Here is an 18,808-nt window from a genome sequence, read left to right on the forward strand (position 1 = left end):
TTTTAATATTTGCTGACATTACCTTCTTTATTGGGGGTGGGGGTTGTTTTTGGGGATGTTTGAAGTTCCAACTACAAATGTTGGAAATCCAGAGCAACACACAAAATGCTGAAGAAACTCAGCAGGTCAGGCAGCATCAATGTAAAGGAATAGAGTCAATGTTTTGGAAAAAGACCCAGCATCAGGACTGGAAAGGAAGGGGAAAGAAGCCCGAATAAGACGGTGGGGTGAGGAGACTCACTACCACATCTGTGTGTCTGCTTATTGCCTCCCAGCTGCTCACCACATCTCCTCTCCCCATCGACCTATATTCCCCCTCACTAGGCTTTACTATCACCTAGCTTGTATTCCTTTCCCTCTTCCCACTTTATTCAGGTTGCTTCCCACTTCCTTTTCAGACCCAATGAAGGGTCTCAGCCCAAATTGCAGACTCTTCATTCCTTTCTGTAGATACTACTTGCTGTGTTCCTCCAATGTTTTGTGTTTGTTACTCTGGTTTTCTGGCATCTGCAGCATCTCCTCTGTGGGTAAAACAAGAATATTTTTTAAATGGTGAAACATCATTGAATTTTACACTTGCTTTATTTAAAATTGTGCATTAAAATTGAATGTAAAATGTTTTTATTGTAAACTTAATGCTGTGGGTCATAATTTCAGTACTTCATTGTGTTTAAACTTGCCAGTTATATTTGGAATAGTCAAATAGTTAAGATTGGCAGAAGCTCTCTGGAGTTTAGAAGAACTTGGTGATGGGATCTGAGAGGGAATGGCAGGGCAGGTGTTCAAAATGTTCAAGATCTGAGTTCAGATTTATTGAAGCAGTCACAACTGAGATGGGAAGGTGTTTTTTTGTGCTGTGTGTCTGAGCACGCTCAGTTGCAAATTGAGCATGAGTGAGTTCAAAAGATGCTTGGACATTATGGAAATCAGTACAGCACTCCAGTTTTGCCTTGCCACGCCCCACCACCACCACCAGTTTGATTTTATTCAGCAGATGTGGAAATGCGTGGAACTTGTATAGCTTTTTGTTTTGTGTTTGATTCTCTAATACTTCATTGCATAGAAATAAAATTAACTTTTATTAAAGTGGTGATTGAAGAAAATGAAATTTGTACAGTTACTAACTCAGGGTAAAATCTGTAATTATGCTTCTTAAATCAGCATTCTGTATTTCTATTATGTCCTTTGAGCTCAGTTTCTGTGATTATAATAAATGCCTACATCTTCAATATTGCTTGGTAAATGACTTCTAAATTGTGCTCAACCTTTATGATCCTTTATCAACATAGCTAAACTGGACTCACATTTACGAAGTTGAGTATCTTGTGTAATGTGTGCCTGTTATAATTTACAAGTTCATGACTTTATTTTGCAACTGCTTTTTGATTATTAAAAGCATCAACCCATTCACTTTCAAAGCAATATCTTCGTATTTCCTCTGACTTGATGTATAACTTTGATTTCTCCATATTTTCATGTCACTTTTGCCCTCATTCATTTGCCTTTTTCTTCCTTGAGTCACAACACCCTGAATTTTGATATTTGTTCTATTATCGGTCCAGATCACTAGTATATGAAGGGAAATTTCTTCTGGAAAATGAACCCACATTTTTAAGACATTTCCTAAGCATTTCATTAATACTTGTGCAATCTGATTTATTTTGCTGTTATATTTGGATGCTTCTCCTGTGAGTTTTGTGTTGTAACAAGTCTACAGAGGACCTATTTATTGACATACAGTGCAGAATAGGCCCTTCTGGCCTTTTCAAGTGGCACTGCCAGCAACCCCCCCAATTTAACCCTAGCCTAAAGACAATTTACAATGATTAATTAACCTACTAACTGCACTACTTTGGACTTCAGGAGGAAACCAGAGCACCTGGAGGAAACCCACAGGATGCCAGTATTGATCTCCTAATTCCACTCTGAGCTGTAATAGCATTGTGATAACCGCTACACTGCAATGAACAGTACAGGTATTGGGAACAATACAGGCAACTGTGCTAAGATTGACTCAAATGAATGTTGAATAATTTTTTGGAGAACCCAAGATCTATTTCTAAATCTGTTAATTTTCCTAATTCAGATGTTCATCGTGAATTACTTGAATCTCTGGTGTTCGTCCCTCAAACATCTGCACTAGAAAATACTGGTGATATTGACCAGATTAAAATTCCTAATCTGTGTAAATGGGTTTTCAGCGTTTGCTTGGATAACTAATAGACACATTAGCAAGTAAACTGAGAAGACAAAAGGTAGTCTTGGTGCTGGAGATTATGAAGTGATTTTCTTTTGTCAGAAGAATAGAACAGACACCTATCAAATAGATAAAATGTTCACATTAAATTTATTATCGAAGTACATAAATGTCACCATATACAACTGAGATTCATTTTCTCGCAGATATTCACAGTAAATACAAGAAATACATAGAATCAAGGAAAGACCACACCCAATAGGAGAAACAATCAATGTGCAGAAGTCAACAAACTGCAAATACAAAAAGAAATAAAAATAAATAACCAGTAAATATCAAGAACATGAGATGAAGAGTCCTTGAAAGTGAGTCCATAGATTGTGGGAACAGTTCATTGATGAGGTGAGTGAAGTTCTGGTTCAAGAGCCTGATGGGTGAGGGGTAATAACTGTTCCTGAACCAGGTGGTGTGGATCCTGAGGCTCCTGTACCTCGTGAGAAAAGAGGATGTCCTGGATGGTGGGGTCCTTGATGGATGCTGCTTTCCTGCAATAGCATCCATGTAGATATCCTCAATGGTGGGTCGGGCTTTACCTGTGATGTACTGGTCCTTATCCAGTATTTTTAGGTTTTTCTGTACAAGGGCATTGATGTTTCCATATCAGGCCATGATACAACCTGCCAATATACTCTCCATTGCAAATCTATAGCAGTTTGTCAAAATTTTAGATGAATGCCTAATCTTCTCAAACTTCCAAGAAAGTAGAGGCACTGTCATACTTTGCTTTCATACTGGAACCATACAGGACAGATGCTCTGAAATAATAGCATGGGGAAATTTAAAATTGCTGACCCTTTCCACCTCCGATCCTCTGATGAGGATTTGCTTACAGACCTCTGGCTTCCTCCTCCTGAAGTCAGTCAACTCCTTGGTCTTGCTGACATTGAGTGAGAGCTTGTGGCACCACTCAGCCAGATTTTCAATCTCCCTCCTATGTTGATTTGTCACCACCTTTAATTCTGCCAATAACAAATAGCGTTATCAGCAACTTGAAAATGGCTTTGGAGCTATGCTTAGACTCTCAGTCATAAATATAAAGCGAGTAGAGTTGGGAGCTAAGAACACTTCCTTGTGGTGTATCTGTTCTGATGGTGATTATGGAGGAGGTGCTTTTTGAAGTCTTTTTATTTATTGAGACACTGAAATAAGTTTTTTCTACCCTTCATGCTATGTTGCCCAGCAGCCCCCAATTTAATCGTAGCCCGACCACGGGACAATTTAAAATGACCAATTAACCTATGAACTGGTACATGTTTGGTCTCTGGAGGAAACCCATGGGGAGAACATACAAACTCCTTGCAGCAGCAGGAGTTGAACCCAGGTAACCTGTATTGTAAAGTATTGTGCTCACCATTGCATGTTGCCAATCTGAACTGACTGGGATCTGCAAATGAGGAAATAGAGGTTTCAATTGTACAAGGAGCTATTTAAGCCTAGGCCTTGAAGCTTACTCAGTTTTGAGGGGATGGTGGTACTTAATGCTGAGCTGTAGTAATTGAGGAGCTTACTGAAGTATGTATCTTCACTGTCTGGATATTCCAGAGTTGGCTGAAGAGCCAATGAAATGGCATCTGCTGTTGAATTTTTGTGTAGGCAAATTGGAGAGGTTATAGGATCAGAAGACCAAATATTTGAATAATATACAAATATTTGAAGAACATAGAATTATTTTGATATTTTAAATTATTTTAAAATACATTCACCTTTCTTGCTTTAATAATGGACAAAACCAAAGAGTTAACTTTCTTTATATCACTGGAATAGGCACAGTTGAAGTTGCTTGTTCAGATCTGGCCAGCACACTTTGTAGGTGTCACATGGTGATGCTTTAACTCCAGTACCCAGGTTTTGATATGACTTTGGTTGCTGCCTATTTGGAAGATACATGTGTTGGTTGTGTATGATTATTACTGATACCCTAATTTTTTCCCACTTGTCTAAAATGTCTGTTCTCTATTGCCTATTCATTATTTCATTTTTTTCATTTCATTTTGTATTTGCAGTTTTTTAAACATTGGTTGTCTGTCCTGTTGGGTGTGTTCTTTCATTGATTCTGTTATTTCTATACTGTTTGCCTGCAAGACAATCATCTCAGGTTTGTATATGGTGACATACATGTACTTTGATAACTTACTTTGAAGTGTGTGCAAAAGAATTAAAGAGGAAAGTTGGATATGTGAAGGAGACTTAAGTTGTGGGTCTCTAGAAATATAGCGTAATATTTGGACAGGTTATTCTGCTGAAGCTAGTATGATCATAATGATAATAGGCAGATTAATGACTGGCAAAGAATCTAAAGTGATATGAGTTTTTTTACATTTATAATTGAAAGTAAACTGCCTGAAAGAATGGCAAGACACTTGTAATAGTGAAAGTGAAATTGTACAATAAGTTAAAGGAAAGCCATACAGAAAAGGTCTTGATCATGGGATTAATTTGATACTTGTAATAAAGTGTCAACAAAAACATAGTGAGCTAAAAGTGGTTGCTCTGTTTTGTGCTTTTCTTTGAAGACGGATTACAAATTTGAAAATCGCTGTTTTGTTAAAATGTAGATCGTTTTGGTGCTGTGTTTAACCATCTGTTTTTTTAGAAATTTGCTTGGGTATTTTTAAACTGGGCTCATCTGAGGCTGTCAGTGAAGAAATTGTTTTTATTAATAAAACACTTATTTGAATCAAGGTGGTCTTCCAGTAATCTAGCATTTTGAATTTTGTATAGGAAAACATCAGCCAATTTGGCAATCCGCCCAAACAGATAAATAACCAGATAATCTGAAGTGTTAGCCGAGGGAGTATATTGGTCAGGAGACTATCCTGATCTTCAAAGTGCCATTTGACCCCAAGTATTTGAGGACGTTAGAACCTTCAAAAGATGACCCATCAATGCATCAGTGAGTTGAAAATGTATGCACTGATATGGTAGTGAAGCCAGTGGCTGAGGTTCAATTTACTACTGTCAGTAAGGAGTTTGTAAGTTCTCCCAGTCACCGTGCAGATTTCTTCTGAGGCTCTGGTGTCATCTATGGGTTTGTAGGTTAATTTGCCACATGGCTATAATTGAGTGGCATGGGCTTGTTGAGCAAAACGGCCTGTTACTGCACTGTATTACTAAATAATTATGTACTTTTAAGATTGCAGTTCATCTTTACAGATTCATTATTAACAGCTACGGGGTAAAGGAAATGTATTCCAGCAACTTTTAGCTATCAATTCTAGTATAATGTAGTAAACTCTATTGCTATAAAAGGTTTTTGACTATATTGTGGTTTGAAATTATTTTGCCTGTGAATGTTTCTGAGGCATATATCAAACGGAATTAAATTTGTATATTTAGTTCATATGTATGTTTTACTCTTTATATTTTGAGTTTGAGATTAATGACACAGATTGATAGAGTTGCCGTATGGTAAATATTGGAAAACAGAGCTGTGGTAAGTACTCTTCTTAGGTTCTCTTGGAAGCAATCTTTTCCTCTAATTTGAATTTGTGCTTCCTCGCTAACAATTAGAGCTTGTGTCCTGAACTTTTTCAGTATCTATTAAATGTGCAAATCTGGTATCTTTCAACTTCAGCTGTATCAGTTGATAAGACTGAAATGAGAGTTCTTGATGAACCTTAAGCTTAAGTGGTGTACAAGAAATAATCAATGTTTAGCTAGGATGTCTTGTAGCAAATGGTTTAAAATATAAATTGTTAGCTTTGCTTCAATAGCAACTCAAATTCAGTTCTGTAGAAAGTAGGTCAGATTATATATGAGCTCAAGAATCAAATGCTTTTGTAGCAGAGCTCCAAAAAATGATGTTGCATTTTGTATTAACTTCAGTTCTGAAACTAAAGATTTATTTCTAATAACTTCTGATCCAGTTTTGAGTTTTCAGTTACTTGTCCAAGAAACCAGCTAAATAGACAATGCCTTCCAAAATGAGATGGGTTCAAGCACTGCAAATAGTTACCTTCACACACTTGCAACAGCACAGGATAATCTCAGAAATATTTGGTCTCAATTTATCAGAAGGTTATTTTAAGGTAGTTGGAATAATTTGTCATCTTTTGGATTATGGATTTTGAAAAGCAAGCACCAGGAGATGGGTATGGCAGGAGGTATGAGAATATATAATAGTGAATTGGCAGTGTTGCCTATTTTGTAGTTCATTAGAAAATCCATTAGCCCAAAATCTTGTACTATCTATCCAGATGATGACTATCCATGCAGTTGAAGAAAAGTTACAAAAGGCATTTGAACTCCATGGAGAACTTTTTTTCTAAAAACATTTTGGACTTAATTTTCTCTGTAGCAGTTTCTCATGAAGGATGACTTTATGAAATGTAGAAGGTACCCATACACAAATTAACTTGTAAGTATTGCCTTTCCACTTAAAAAGAAAACTCCTTCATAAGTTCCCTGTCATAATTGGGACAGCCATCATTGCAGAACTGCTGTTGTCTTGACTGAAGGAGTTCTTGGACCCCAAGCAGAGAAATCCAATAGCAAAAAATGGTGATTCTAGATTGTTGCATAAGCATGGCATCCACATTCAGTGGCCACTTTATTAGGGACAGAGTGGAACCCAGTGTAGTCTTCTGCTGCTGTAGCCCATCCAGTTCAAGGTTTGACATGTTGTGCGTTCCGAGATGCTCTTCTGCTCAGCACTATTGTAGGATGTGTTATTTGAGTTGCTATTGGCTTCTTGTCAGCTTGAACCAGTCTAGCTATTCTCTGACCTCCCTCATTAACAAGGCATTTACACCCATTGAACTGCTGCTCACTGGATGTGTTTTTGCATCATTCTCTGTAAACTTCAGAGACTGTGTGAAAATCCTAGATCAGCTGTTTTTGAGATACTCAAACCACCCTATCTGGCTCCAAAAATCATTTTACAGTCAATCACTTACATTACATTTTTTCCTCTTTCTGATGTTTGGTCTAAACAACAACAAAACCTCCTTAGCCATGTCTATGTTTTTGTGCATTGAGTTGCTGCCTCATGATTGGCTGATTAGATATTTGCATTCTCATTTCCTCCCTCCACTCTAAGTGAGTTGGCTGTTATTGGCTTGACCCTCCTTGGAATGGTACCTTGTCATTTCAGCCTGTTCAGGAATGTCCCAAAAACACAATACGCTTTAAAGATTCACAACCAATCCCCATCTCTGACAAACAGCATATTTGTCATCTTTACACTGCATGGCTTTGAGTACCTGGAAGACATAAGCACCCAACCGCTCTCCTGCTTCCCACTCCCACCCTTTGTGCAAAAAGGGTAGGAGTGGGAAGCAGAATTTAGGTCTACACATCACTCGTAATATCAAAGTAAATCAAATATCCTTAATATGATATTGAACCATACAATATTTGCGTCCAGAATATAAAGACAATGTTTTTTAAACTGGAGGGTGCTCACCTGCAATGCAGTGTAGCCTTTCTGCAGCTAGGTGGTAGACTGGTAGACCATTTCCTGCGTATGATGTAAGAAGACTCTCGATCAGCTAGGAGGCTGATCGCTGCCTGCAGTGTATTCTGGCAAAGGCAGCTGAAATTTTTGTCGATGGCTTTACAGAAAATCTCTGATTTGACTTCAGGGCTGCCATTGCCAATGGGTAACAGAGCTTCAAACAGGTATTGTAGATCTTCTGTTATGTTTCAAAAATGCTTTTGATGGCAAGCTTTTCCTTGGTTTGTGCAGCTAGTTTTCAAATAATAGTATTAAATATGACAGAATACTTGTGTGTAATTATGCTTTTGTTTTACATGGTAAACGGAGTGATTTTTTAAATGAAAAATTACCACTGTCAGGTTGTTCAAGTATTTACAGGTGTGTCTTGTTAAAATAGTCTTTTTGGCTTTTATTTTTGCCATGGCTAGTGAATTGATATTCAAATCATGTACATTGCAGAGAAAGCAGTGTTTTGACGAAGTACTTGCATTTCCATGTAAGCACTGACCTTAGTAACCAGAATTTCTTATCCTTTACCCATTTTAAAGAAAAGCTGTGAGCTTTCTTTTATTGCATTTGTCCCCTAGAATGCAGTCTTGACAAGGAAATGCTCCATTTTTTATCAGTCAGTTATACAACATTCGCTAATTTGCTCCAGTTTACTGGCTATTGTTTGGCTGATTCTATATATATATATGTAACCTGTGTTGTGGACTTGTCATTGGTTTCATGCATTGATGTGGGAGGGAAGTAGGGGTGTGGTGGGGCTTGCATAGCTGTATGTGAAAGCTTCATTGCTGTTAGGAAATTTATAAGTCAGATTGATTTGTCTCCATTTAGCCTGACAAAAGTTGGAACAGTCAACCTTGAACTAAAATATAAAATGTCTGTTATGGCCTAGATATAAAACTTCTGTCACTGTGTAAGGAGGTGGGGTGGGGGTGTGCTGATGTTTGCTTCAGAATACTGTAGTCTGGCTAATTTGGAATCTGAGTTCCAAGTACATCATTTGTTTAACTGTAATTAAGACAGTGAACATTAAATTATCTGATGTAATAGGAGGCTTCAAATATAATTTGTAGTGTAAAAGTTTTAACCTGAAATGTTGTTGTCTGAAATTAGATGAATAAATTTTCAAGAGTACCTATTTAAAATTGAAAGTCTATAGTTTTAAAATAGGTTGGCACACTAGGAACAATACTCACATAAAGAGAATTGATCCTTTGCGCAACAGCTGCTGAATCATAGTATCTTAAATCTGCAAACATCAAGATCTCCAGCTTCTTTGCAGCAGTAGTATCGCTCCATATCCAGAAAAACGTGCAAGTCAAATAGAAATAAAGATCTTTGCAGCAGATACCTACTCCATGCTAATATTGAAAGATTGTGTTGGATTTTATTTAACTATACAAGCACGAGTGCTGTGAAAGAAAATGGCAGGTGAGACATGTTGGTCTCTATATGGGGATTAAGGAAGCAAAGCAAATTGCTGTGGGGAGGAGGGAAGTTTGATATAATGACCCTAAGCCACCACTGTCATCAATCTGACAGATCAAATGTATCTGAGGCAGTAGCTAATTGTGTATTCAAATCTTAATGTGCACAATTACTAAGTTTTTTTCTTTAATTTATAGTAATTTCTTTATAATTCCCAATCTTCATGATGACTTATGAATATGAAATAAAGATCAAATTCTTAAGATATGACTAAAGGTTAGATGGTGGGGAATTTGATTTGTTTTTTCAAAAAAACAGTCCATAACAGAATTGATGTGATAGTGGCTCCTTCACTCCTGAAACATTCAACAGCATCAGTTTTAAAATGGACAACTTGGTCTAATCTTTGACGTGCAGTAACAGGCACAAGGATGCTTATTTTTCGTGTGTTTGAAAGTCATTCCAAAGGGCCAACGTAGTCTTTGTATAGAATCCCTAGTAAAATAATTTTGCAGTGTGGTTTGTTTTAAAGCATGGAGTAAACTAGTCATGCAATTTTATCTAGTATTCAAATAGATTGATTAGTCCACGTGTGTTTGCCAGATAGTTTTGCCAAGATTTCTGTTCATGATCATTGTCTTCTGATGCTTGGAAAATAATTATCTTGTGGTTGTTTGTTTTTACTTTGAACGGAGTATTAATTGGTGCTCAGATTTGCATGTGATAAACCTGACCGAATCCTGCAGATTACTTTGATTTGGTATAAGACTAATAGGCACTGGAGAAGTTTTTTCCCTACTGCAGTCACTTTGCTGAACAGTTAACTGCCGGTTAACTGTCGGCTAACTATTACTTGGATTGCACTACTGTATGTATAATCTATATTTTCATTTATATTTATCATTATTATTGTTATGAGCAGAGAGACAACATCTGCCGGAAGTAAATTCCTTGTATGTGCATAGGTACTTGGCGATTAAAGTCTGATTCTGATTCTGATTAAACAAAATTTATGGCTGCAAATATCTAGACATTCTGCTATTTTTTACTATCTTCATTTTCAATTTAATTTTCTCTGGAATCCAAATTAGATGAGCAAAAAATATTGGAGAATTGAAGCTAATATCTTGTATAAATTCAGTTCTCAGGCAAACATTTCCATCTCATGAAATTTCTGACACTGAGCCAGACTATTCAAAATCTTGATTTCATTGATGCAGCTAAGTTTGACATGTTCTGTGTCACTATGACATCACATCTCCATCTGTTACATCATTGGCTTTTCCCTAGTTCAATTCATCAATACTTGTTAGCTTGTGACATGTTTGTTCCATTTTTCTGGCTAAAGCCCCATTTTCTCCGCTGGAAACTTTTGCTCATGTAAGTATTTTACCTTTGTCAGAGTCCTGTCTACTGCAAGCCTATGCTTTACGACAAATAGTCTCTGTTAACTTGAAGAAATCCTTTAGTGGCACGCTGTTTTTAGTCAAATGTCATGATGAGTTTCTTTTTTCCTAGTGCTAATTTTTGCGTATTAGAGGTAACACAAAATTGCAGGTGTTCTATAGGATCCGTGGTTCCGATTATAAAGGCTGGCATCTTTCAATCTGTGAACCATGGTTAGTTGTGTTTCAGTAGACAGTAGACACTGGTAGCAGTCTTGTGATAGAATGTTCAAAGATTGCTTTTCACAAAAAGGGACAATATTATTCTGAATATTAATGTGCCAATTAATAAACTGAACAGATGTGGAATTTTTAAGTAGTGCATTTGAAATGGTTTTAATTATGGGTGATTGTATTCCCTTGTGTATTGTTACCATTGCACCATAAACTGTAAGTGTTCAGGTTTGAGGTCTTGAATTGCTTGAGAGATTCAGCTTTAAGATGCAATGCAACTGATTTCCTTTGGCTGATTTCGTCTCCTATTTTATTCCATTTTTCTGTTACCAGCAATTTCATAATTCCAACTTTCAGTAGAAAGTGCAAATTTGCTAACTTTAATTTCTAAGCAAATCTATAAATTTCAAATACTTAGGATTGAAGTTTTAAGCACTCTAGTACTACAGTTTACTGTCACATTGTGGCATGTCATAGTACATTTACATGTCCTACAGAAGTAGGAAAACAAGTGGTCTCTGTTTATCTATGAACATTTTGTCAGATTTTAAGTGGATTAGTTCATGTGATTCTTTTCCTTTCATAAGTCCATGTTAATTCTGCTCAGTTCTATCAAATGCCCTGCTGCCTCTTCCTTAATAGATTTGTACCAAGACCCTTACAACTTTGTTCAATTTCTGTCACTTTATTCTCTGGTATAATTTCTCCTGTTATTTAAGTAAAAATAATATCTTTCTATATAATTTCCATGTTGTTTCAACAACGAATTTAAATGGTGCTTTTTGTGTGTGATAAAGTAACAGTTTGCTAAACACAATTTTGCATCAAGTTCTGAGATGTAGGGTTAAGAAGTAGGGTTTGAGTAGCTTCAGAAGATACTGATTAGTCAGAGGTTTGGGGCATAGTTATTTAATTTTATATAAGATGGTTTGTAGAAAGTTATAACAATGGGATATGAAAATTGAGTAGAATTGAAACATTCTTGGTTATATCATTCATAAGTTGTTTCACACTAGTCTATTTCTTTGAAAGAAATGGACACATTATTTGAAAAATGTACTTGATGCAGATTTAGCTCAGTTCTAAATGATTGTAGCATTAGTTTATCAAGTGCTTATAGTTTACTCTGGAGTTGCTCTATACTTGGAAATGCAACTTGTTTAAAATATATTCTTCCTTTAGCTTGATTGTCTTGGAAAATATACCAAGTTCACTATAAAATAAAAACGCTCCCTTCTGTTTGCTTGGGTGCATTCAAATAAGGGTGCCTAGTTTGTGAGCACATGTATTTGAGCCTAAAACTTGTGATTGATTTGACACAAGTTCTCCTGTGTTTGATGCCATTGCTTCACTACCACAATTCTCACATAGCAGAGAATTTAGCAATAGATTGGATTTTGTTTGCTTAAAAAGCACATGTTGACTTTATCAATGACCAACATTTGTACAAGTCTTAGGGCTAGTCAAGCCAGCTGCATTATTCAGTAGTCTGTGGCTGAACTTGTACATGAACTGCATCTGTGTTCTGTTTTACTCTTGTAGGCTGTGATGTTAGCATTTCAAATAGAACATGGAACATCACAGCACTCGGCCCACGATATTGTGCTGAGCTAATTAAGCTCATAATTAAACATGTAACTTAAGTAAACCCTTCTGCCTACACAATGCCACATTAATGTGTCTATATCTAAGTAAGAGCCTTGTAATTGTCTCTGTCACATTTTCGGCACCCACCACTCCAATTATATATTTTTTTAAAAAAATGTTCTGGGCATACCCAGTCCCTCACCTCTAGTATTATATATTTTGATCCTGGGAAAAAGATGCTGACTGTATATTCTATCTATGCCTCTCATAATCTTAAATCTTTTATCAGCTCTCCCCTTAGCCACTCCAGAGAAGCAACCCTCATTTCCTCAACTTCTCCTTAAGTTGTTAATTGTAAAGCTGTGGAATGTGCCCTGGACAGATGATATTTAGTGATGTTGATAACTATTAACTGGAATGTAAGGGTGCTGCATTCCCAGAAGTCTGTTGCCCAAAACCTTTTAATATTTAAACTTTAAAGTTAACACCTCAAACTGTGAAACTCTCCCTCAGGAGTCTAATGAGTTTTTTTGGCATGGTTCTTGGGCCTGTCACGTTCTGATGCAAAGCCACATTGGACATTTAACAAAATAAAATGACAAAGACAGAATATTTGTAATCAAGGCTGTTCTGCTAATGTGAACTGTTAATTCTGACACGGACTATTTGAAGTGACTGGCCCACTTTCTAGTGTTCTGTGTAAATGGAATTGAATAAAGTGGTTAGTAGCCACTAGTTACTTAAGGAGAACAATCAATCCTTCAATTATTCAATGCAACAGTAATGTAGTCAAACATTGAGAAGTTATTTAGCAATCACACTGCACTTAGTGGTGACTAAGCATCCCTAAATCCAGAACAGTAAAGTTTCTCTTTGGCTTCTCAGTAGTCAAAATTTAACCTGAAATTTGCCTGGGTCAGGACTAACCGCAAGACACATATTGCTCAGCAGCTTCCATATTTACCCTTACGAATGCATATGCTTCAGTCCAGTGGCCTCATCTGTAGTTGAGAATGAGCTATTAATAGTTCAGAAACAAACTTCATTGCTATTGAATTCATTATCTGTGGAAGCAGTTTGTAACTAAGCAAAAAGCTGCTGGAGACACTCAGTAGTCTGACCACTATCCTTAGAAGGGAATGAACAGTTGATGTTTTAAATCAAGACCCAAATATCAACAGTCCATTTCACTCTACAGATGCTGCCTGATCCATTGAGTTCATCCAGCAACTTGTCTTTTGCTCCACATTTCAACATCTGCAGTCTTTTACCTCCAATGTGTAAGTAAACGTTTGCTATTATTTTCAGGCCAGAGCCTCAACATCGATCTCATCCCATTATAACAGAATCTGAGGCACAAGAACCAGAGGATGAAATTTTGGGATCTGATGATGAAGAGCAAGAGGATCCTAGTGACTATTGTAAAGGTGAGTTTTTCCTCTCCACCCTTCCCCCATGAGGAACATTTGACTTGCAGTTAATTATGCTTCATCTGTGTTTTGTGCACCTCTGTATATTTTGATTTTTTTAATGTTGATATTCTGCTGGACCTAAATTGCTGTTTAGCAGAACTAGTAACAAATTTGTAATTCCCAAAGGCAAAGATAAAAGTATTTTCAGAAAGGGAAAGGAAATGTAGATTGAGAATAGTCGTTGAAGTAAGTGGCTGCCTATGATTGATAGGAGATGGCAAGGTCAGGTTTCTGTTTGTGATTCTGCATTGCTAAAAAGCAATTGAATGAAATTTGCCTAAACTGAACAAGGGGCTAATTGTTCCATAACCTCTCAATTGAGGCAAGATACATGTAGAAACATGTTTTCAAAAGTATGATGAATGATCTGCCAATCTTTAACTTTATTTTGTAAGAACTGTTTTGTTCAGCTCATTGTCAGTGGCTTAAAAGTAAATTTTTTCCTGTATATTTTGAGCTTTACCATTGAATGACTTTTGTTTATTTTAGGTGGATATCATCATGTCAAGATTGGCGACCTTTTTAATGGACGATACCATGTGATTCGAAAGTTAGGATGGGGCCACTTTTCTACAGTGTGGCTGTGTTGGGATATTCAGTAAGTCAATTTTAACTAAATTCAATACAAGCGTGTTCTCATGGCTTCTGTATGGCACAACTACTGTGTTTTAGTATTTAAAGCTCAAATGATACACAACCACTTATGATTGCGGAGAAGGATTTTTTTATAAAGCATTCTGAAGCAACCATGTATTTTAGTAGCTGATCTGTCGTAGGGATGAATTTAACACCTTGTAATTGTGTTGGGTGACCACTTAAACCCATTAACTTAAAGTCTGTAATTTGTTTGTATCAGAATTATTTCTTCCTGCAGTTGTCCCTTAACTGTACCCTGTTGAAACATTTGATATTCAATGATGACTGTGTAATTTGGCAAGATAAGTAAGTTGGTTCTTGTGTTTGGGTCAATTAAACTTCATGAGAAATAAATGGTATTCTGGCACAATATTTGTACGTGTAATTGAAAAAAGCAATTTTTATGTACCTTAGTTTTGCATATTGTGTGAATTTGAGTTTCCATGTGCAAAACAGGTTGTAACATTATAAAGATGTCTGGTTTTTAAAAAAGGTATTTCTATATTGTGCTTGCTTTGAAAGGTATTATATTATTTAATTTAGGGGAAAAAGATTTGTTGCCATGAAGGTTGTCAAAAGTGCCGAACATTATACAGAAACGGCCCTGGATGAAATCAAACTACTGAAAGCAGTAAGTAGCTTCATGGTGCTTTTTTTTAAACAGATGTTATGGTTCTAGCCTAGACCCATTAATAGTTACACTTGATTTACATATTAAGTAATATTTTTTCAGTGTCTGACTTTCTTGAAGTAATTTTCCAGTCAATTCTATCTCTCAATTATTTTGTTTCCCCAAAGGCACTGAAAGGGTAAGGAGGATTGAGATTCAGGTTTGTTTCATGACAGAAAAGAAATTGTATTCCTGTCTGCATACAAGTAAAGTGATAACATTAATTGCTAGAAATGATTTAAATTATTCTTAGAATGCAGGTAAGATCAGTGGAATATATGGTAATTGCAAAATTGTTCAAATCACTTTTGTAGCAACTCGCTCTGTTTTCTATCATCTCAAATGAAATTTCTAAATGATACTTATTTTTAAACTTTAGGAACATAAAGATGTCTATATTCTTCCCCCACCCCCCACTTCAGTATGTGTATAATTATACGAGGCAAATGTGGCATGGTAGAACTTAATGCCACATGTTGAGTACTTGTGGCTTTCAAAAAAATTCTTACTAACTCATCAGTTTTGCCTGAAATGTTAGAAAAAGATACTCGTGGATTTATGAATTCGCAATCGAAAGCAATTTATTATTTCCAAGTTAAACGCTTTTTAAAAGGGACATAAGCTTGTACAATGCTTTACTTGAGGCATTCTTATGAAATTCAACAATGCTCAATGTTTTATTAAATTATGGTGTCAGAAAATATACAATATTATATAGCTTTTGTACTGGACTATGATCAGACACCAGGTGATGTGGCATTCAGACTTAAATTGAGAATCAAATTACCAACTAGATGACATGATTTTAAAATGGTGACTTTTAAGTAGGGTTAAGAGGGTATTTCTTCAACTGAGGCTGTCCAAAGCAATCTTGCAATTAAACCTAGTGAAATCTGCAGCCTTTCCCTGAAAATGTTGAATGAAACAAGTTTCTAAACTTAAACATCAACTTTTTTCTATTCCTGATTTGTTTTAAATACACAAGTCATTGAGTATACAAGGTTAACAAATAAATACTTTTCTTGGTTAAAATCTCAGTGCATTTGCTGACAGATATTCCATGAGGAAAAAATGTTATCTTTTTCAGGTTCGTAACAGTGATCCAAATGATCCAAATAAAGAGAAAGTAGTTCAGTTGTTAGATGACTTCAAAACTTCAGGAGTGAATGGATCACGTATCCTTTGATTTTCTTTTTGTTGTATTATCAATTTAGCTGTTAGTATAATGAATATTGAAAATTATTCCGAGATAGAACAGTACTGATTAAAGCACACCATGCAAAACATTTGAAGGTTTTATCTTCCAGGTCTATCAGGCAGGTAAATGCTTTTTTAAAAAAAAAGTGATGTAATTAGTTGCTTCTGGGTGGAGCATACTGTTTATGGTATGCCTCACTGTAAAGTGGAAATGTAAACTCGTAATCTAAAGCTGCATTTAAAACCACACCTTTTGTCTAATGATTCACTGAATGTTGAGTCTGGTTATTCCCCATAACTGATCAGTACTTGGTTTTCTGCTCTTGATTAATGGATCAATTCCAGATCAAAACTCCAAACGTTTAAATGTTTAGGATGTATTTTTTTTCCAGAATAAAGCTTTAAGTTAAGTAGCTTTAATTAAAAACAAACTTGAGGAATGCAGCAGGTCAGGCAGCATCTTAAAAAGCAAAAGGGTAATTTGGCATTACAGGGTGTAGAGTCTCAGAAACAGAAACATTGACTACCACGGCCTGACCTGTCAAGACTCCCAGTAGTTGATTGCTCTGCAGTCTGGTTCCATCTATTCTAACATAATACTTAGTTTTAATTGTTTAACTAACCTTCATCAGGCTTCAATCTTTTTGTTAGGCCCAATGTTCAAATAAACTGGAGATGAGGGCACATTTTAATTGGATGTTATAATACTTAATGTGGGCTGTAGATCCAGACGTCATCAATCAATGAGTGGAAGGCAACTATATGGAAGCAATCTGTTGGAAATAACAATGCCTAGTAATCTTTAGGTGCCTACTAATCGTACTGCTATACATTTACTGTGTTAGAAATTGCACATTGCTGGTAGCTCGAATGAGAAGATACAAAAGCAAGAAAGAGAAATGTTGGAAATCTGAAAGGCAGGGCTGGAAATACTCAGGTTGGGCAGCATCTGTGGATATATACATTTATATTTCGGGTTAATGGCATCATAAAACCAGGAAGCTAGAAATCAAACTTAATATAGAGAAGGGAAAAAGAATTTCTGTAATGGGTGAAAGTCGGTCTGCATGCAGTGGTGGTGTGTTGGCTGAGACAAGATGAAGGCTTATTAACTGCTGTGACTGGAGAAAATAGGATTAGGAGATGTATGTAAACGAAGAGAGAAAATAAAGCCTTGACTTTGTTCAAGATGTTTGCATGGTATTTGAAGTATTGGGGCATCATCTGTTGAAGTGGATCATCAAATCAAATTACCAGGGAATTCCAATTAGTTGTGTCAAAAGCATAATTCAACAAGTAAGTATTATAATTTTTATTTGTTTTTTTGGGAAGTGGAAATTATAAGCAAGTGAATAAAACAGAAACTGTACAAATCCTGATGCTAAATCTTAATATTTGGGGAAAACTACTGTAATAAAGTTAATATTAAGTAAAGTGAAACAGTAACTGAGTGTACATTTCTTTGTAGGAAATGTGTAACCTGATCAGTTTTTGTTTTCTGATTACCACATAGAGCTATAAAGAATTAAGCTACTCGTACTGTATTTTTAAATGAAGCCCATGGGACCTGGCTATGTTTTGTTCTGAAAGTATGACTAATCCCAGCTACTGTGTTTTGCACACTAAAAAATCTGCACATAAACTTAGTTAAGATGGTTATTATTTAGATGCTGAAACATTTGATATCACGTGTTTTCTTTAATACTATTCATACATGGGTGCTTGTATAGTAGAATCTTTTGGTATACATGTTATGTTTCTACAACTTCTATTGAGGAAGGAAAATGGGCGAGTTTTATGATTGATGAAGTTAACATGGGTGGATGAACAATGATGAGATATAGAGAATTTAGTCAATTTCAAATTACTAAAAAATTCCTATTCCCGTCATGAAAATGGCATTTACCTATTGTTACCTTGTGCAGGTAATCTAAATTTATGAATTTAATGAGCTGTAAACTTTAGGAAAGGGCATTTGTTAGAAATTCACATCTTAAAATAAAAATGTAGACTTAAGCTAAGATGTAACCACCAAAAATGCTATGCTTTGTAACTCAAAATTCTGTACTTCAAATATGGGCATAGCATTTACTTGTGAAATTGTGTTGCTAATATGCAAGTTTTAATGCCCTTTATTTCAAATAGGTCCTTCAGGGACTTGATTATTTACATTCCAAGTGCAAGATTATCCACACAGATATAAAACCAGAGAACATCCTGTTGTGTGTAAATGATGTTTATGTGCGCCGCCTAGCTGCAGAAGCAACAGAATGGCAAAAAGCTGGTGCCCCTCCACCATCTGGATCTGCAGGTGAATACCAATGTGGCAGTCATAAAAAATTTTGATACTAAACGAAGACACTATGCTGCTTGTGGTAGTCACTAGAGATTTTGATTCTTTAATTTTCCTGGGTTTATTTTGAAAATTGTACTGTCATCAGCAGGTTGATCTAGAATCATAACGATAACTGCATGGAAAGGAGCCCATTGACCCAT

The 18,808-nt window shown here is 36.0% G+C and overlaps 1 protein-coding gene across 2 annotated transcripts in view; it reads left to right on the forward strand.

The window, feature by feature from the left end:
* LOC140717198 (SRSF protein kinase 1-like) overlaps nucleotides 1–18,808 on the forward strand; it is a 70,502-nt gene that overhangs the window by 28,866 nt on the left and 22,828 nt on the right. The window contains exons 1-7 of one of the 2 annotated variants that reach the window (XM_073030507.1): nucleotides 7,730–7,876; nucleotides 13,646–13,764; nucleotides 14,299–14,407; nucleotides 14,989–15,076; nucleotides 16,203–16,290; nucleotides 17,502–17,608; nucleotides 18,458–18,623. In XM_073030507.1, coding sequence (XP_072886608.1) covers nucleotides 7,806–7,876; nucleotides 13,646–13,764; nucleotides 14,299–14,407; nucleotides 14,989–15,076; nucleotides 16,203–16,290; nucleotides 17,502–17,608; nucleotides 18,458–18,623 — 748 coding nt within the window. In that variant the 5' untranslated portion in view covers nucleotides 7,730–7,805. Of the gene's footprint in view, nucleotides 1–7,729; nucleotides 7,877–13,645; nucleotides 13,765–14,298; nucleotides 14,408–14,988; nucleotides 15,077–16,202; nucleotides 16,291–17,501; nucleotides 17,609–18,457; nucleotides 18,624–18,808 lie in introns of those variants that run through there. The other variant, XM_073030506.1, reaches the window with a different exon arrangement.

Source organism: Hemitrygon akajei, chromosome 27, assembly GCF_048418815.1.
Source record: "Hemitrygon akajei chromosome 27, sHemAka1.3, whole genome shotgun sequence".
NCBI classification, from domain to species: domain Eukaryota; kingdom Metazoa; phylum Chordata; class Chondrichthyes; order Myliobatiformes; family Dasyatidae; genus Hemitrygon; species Hemitrygon akajei.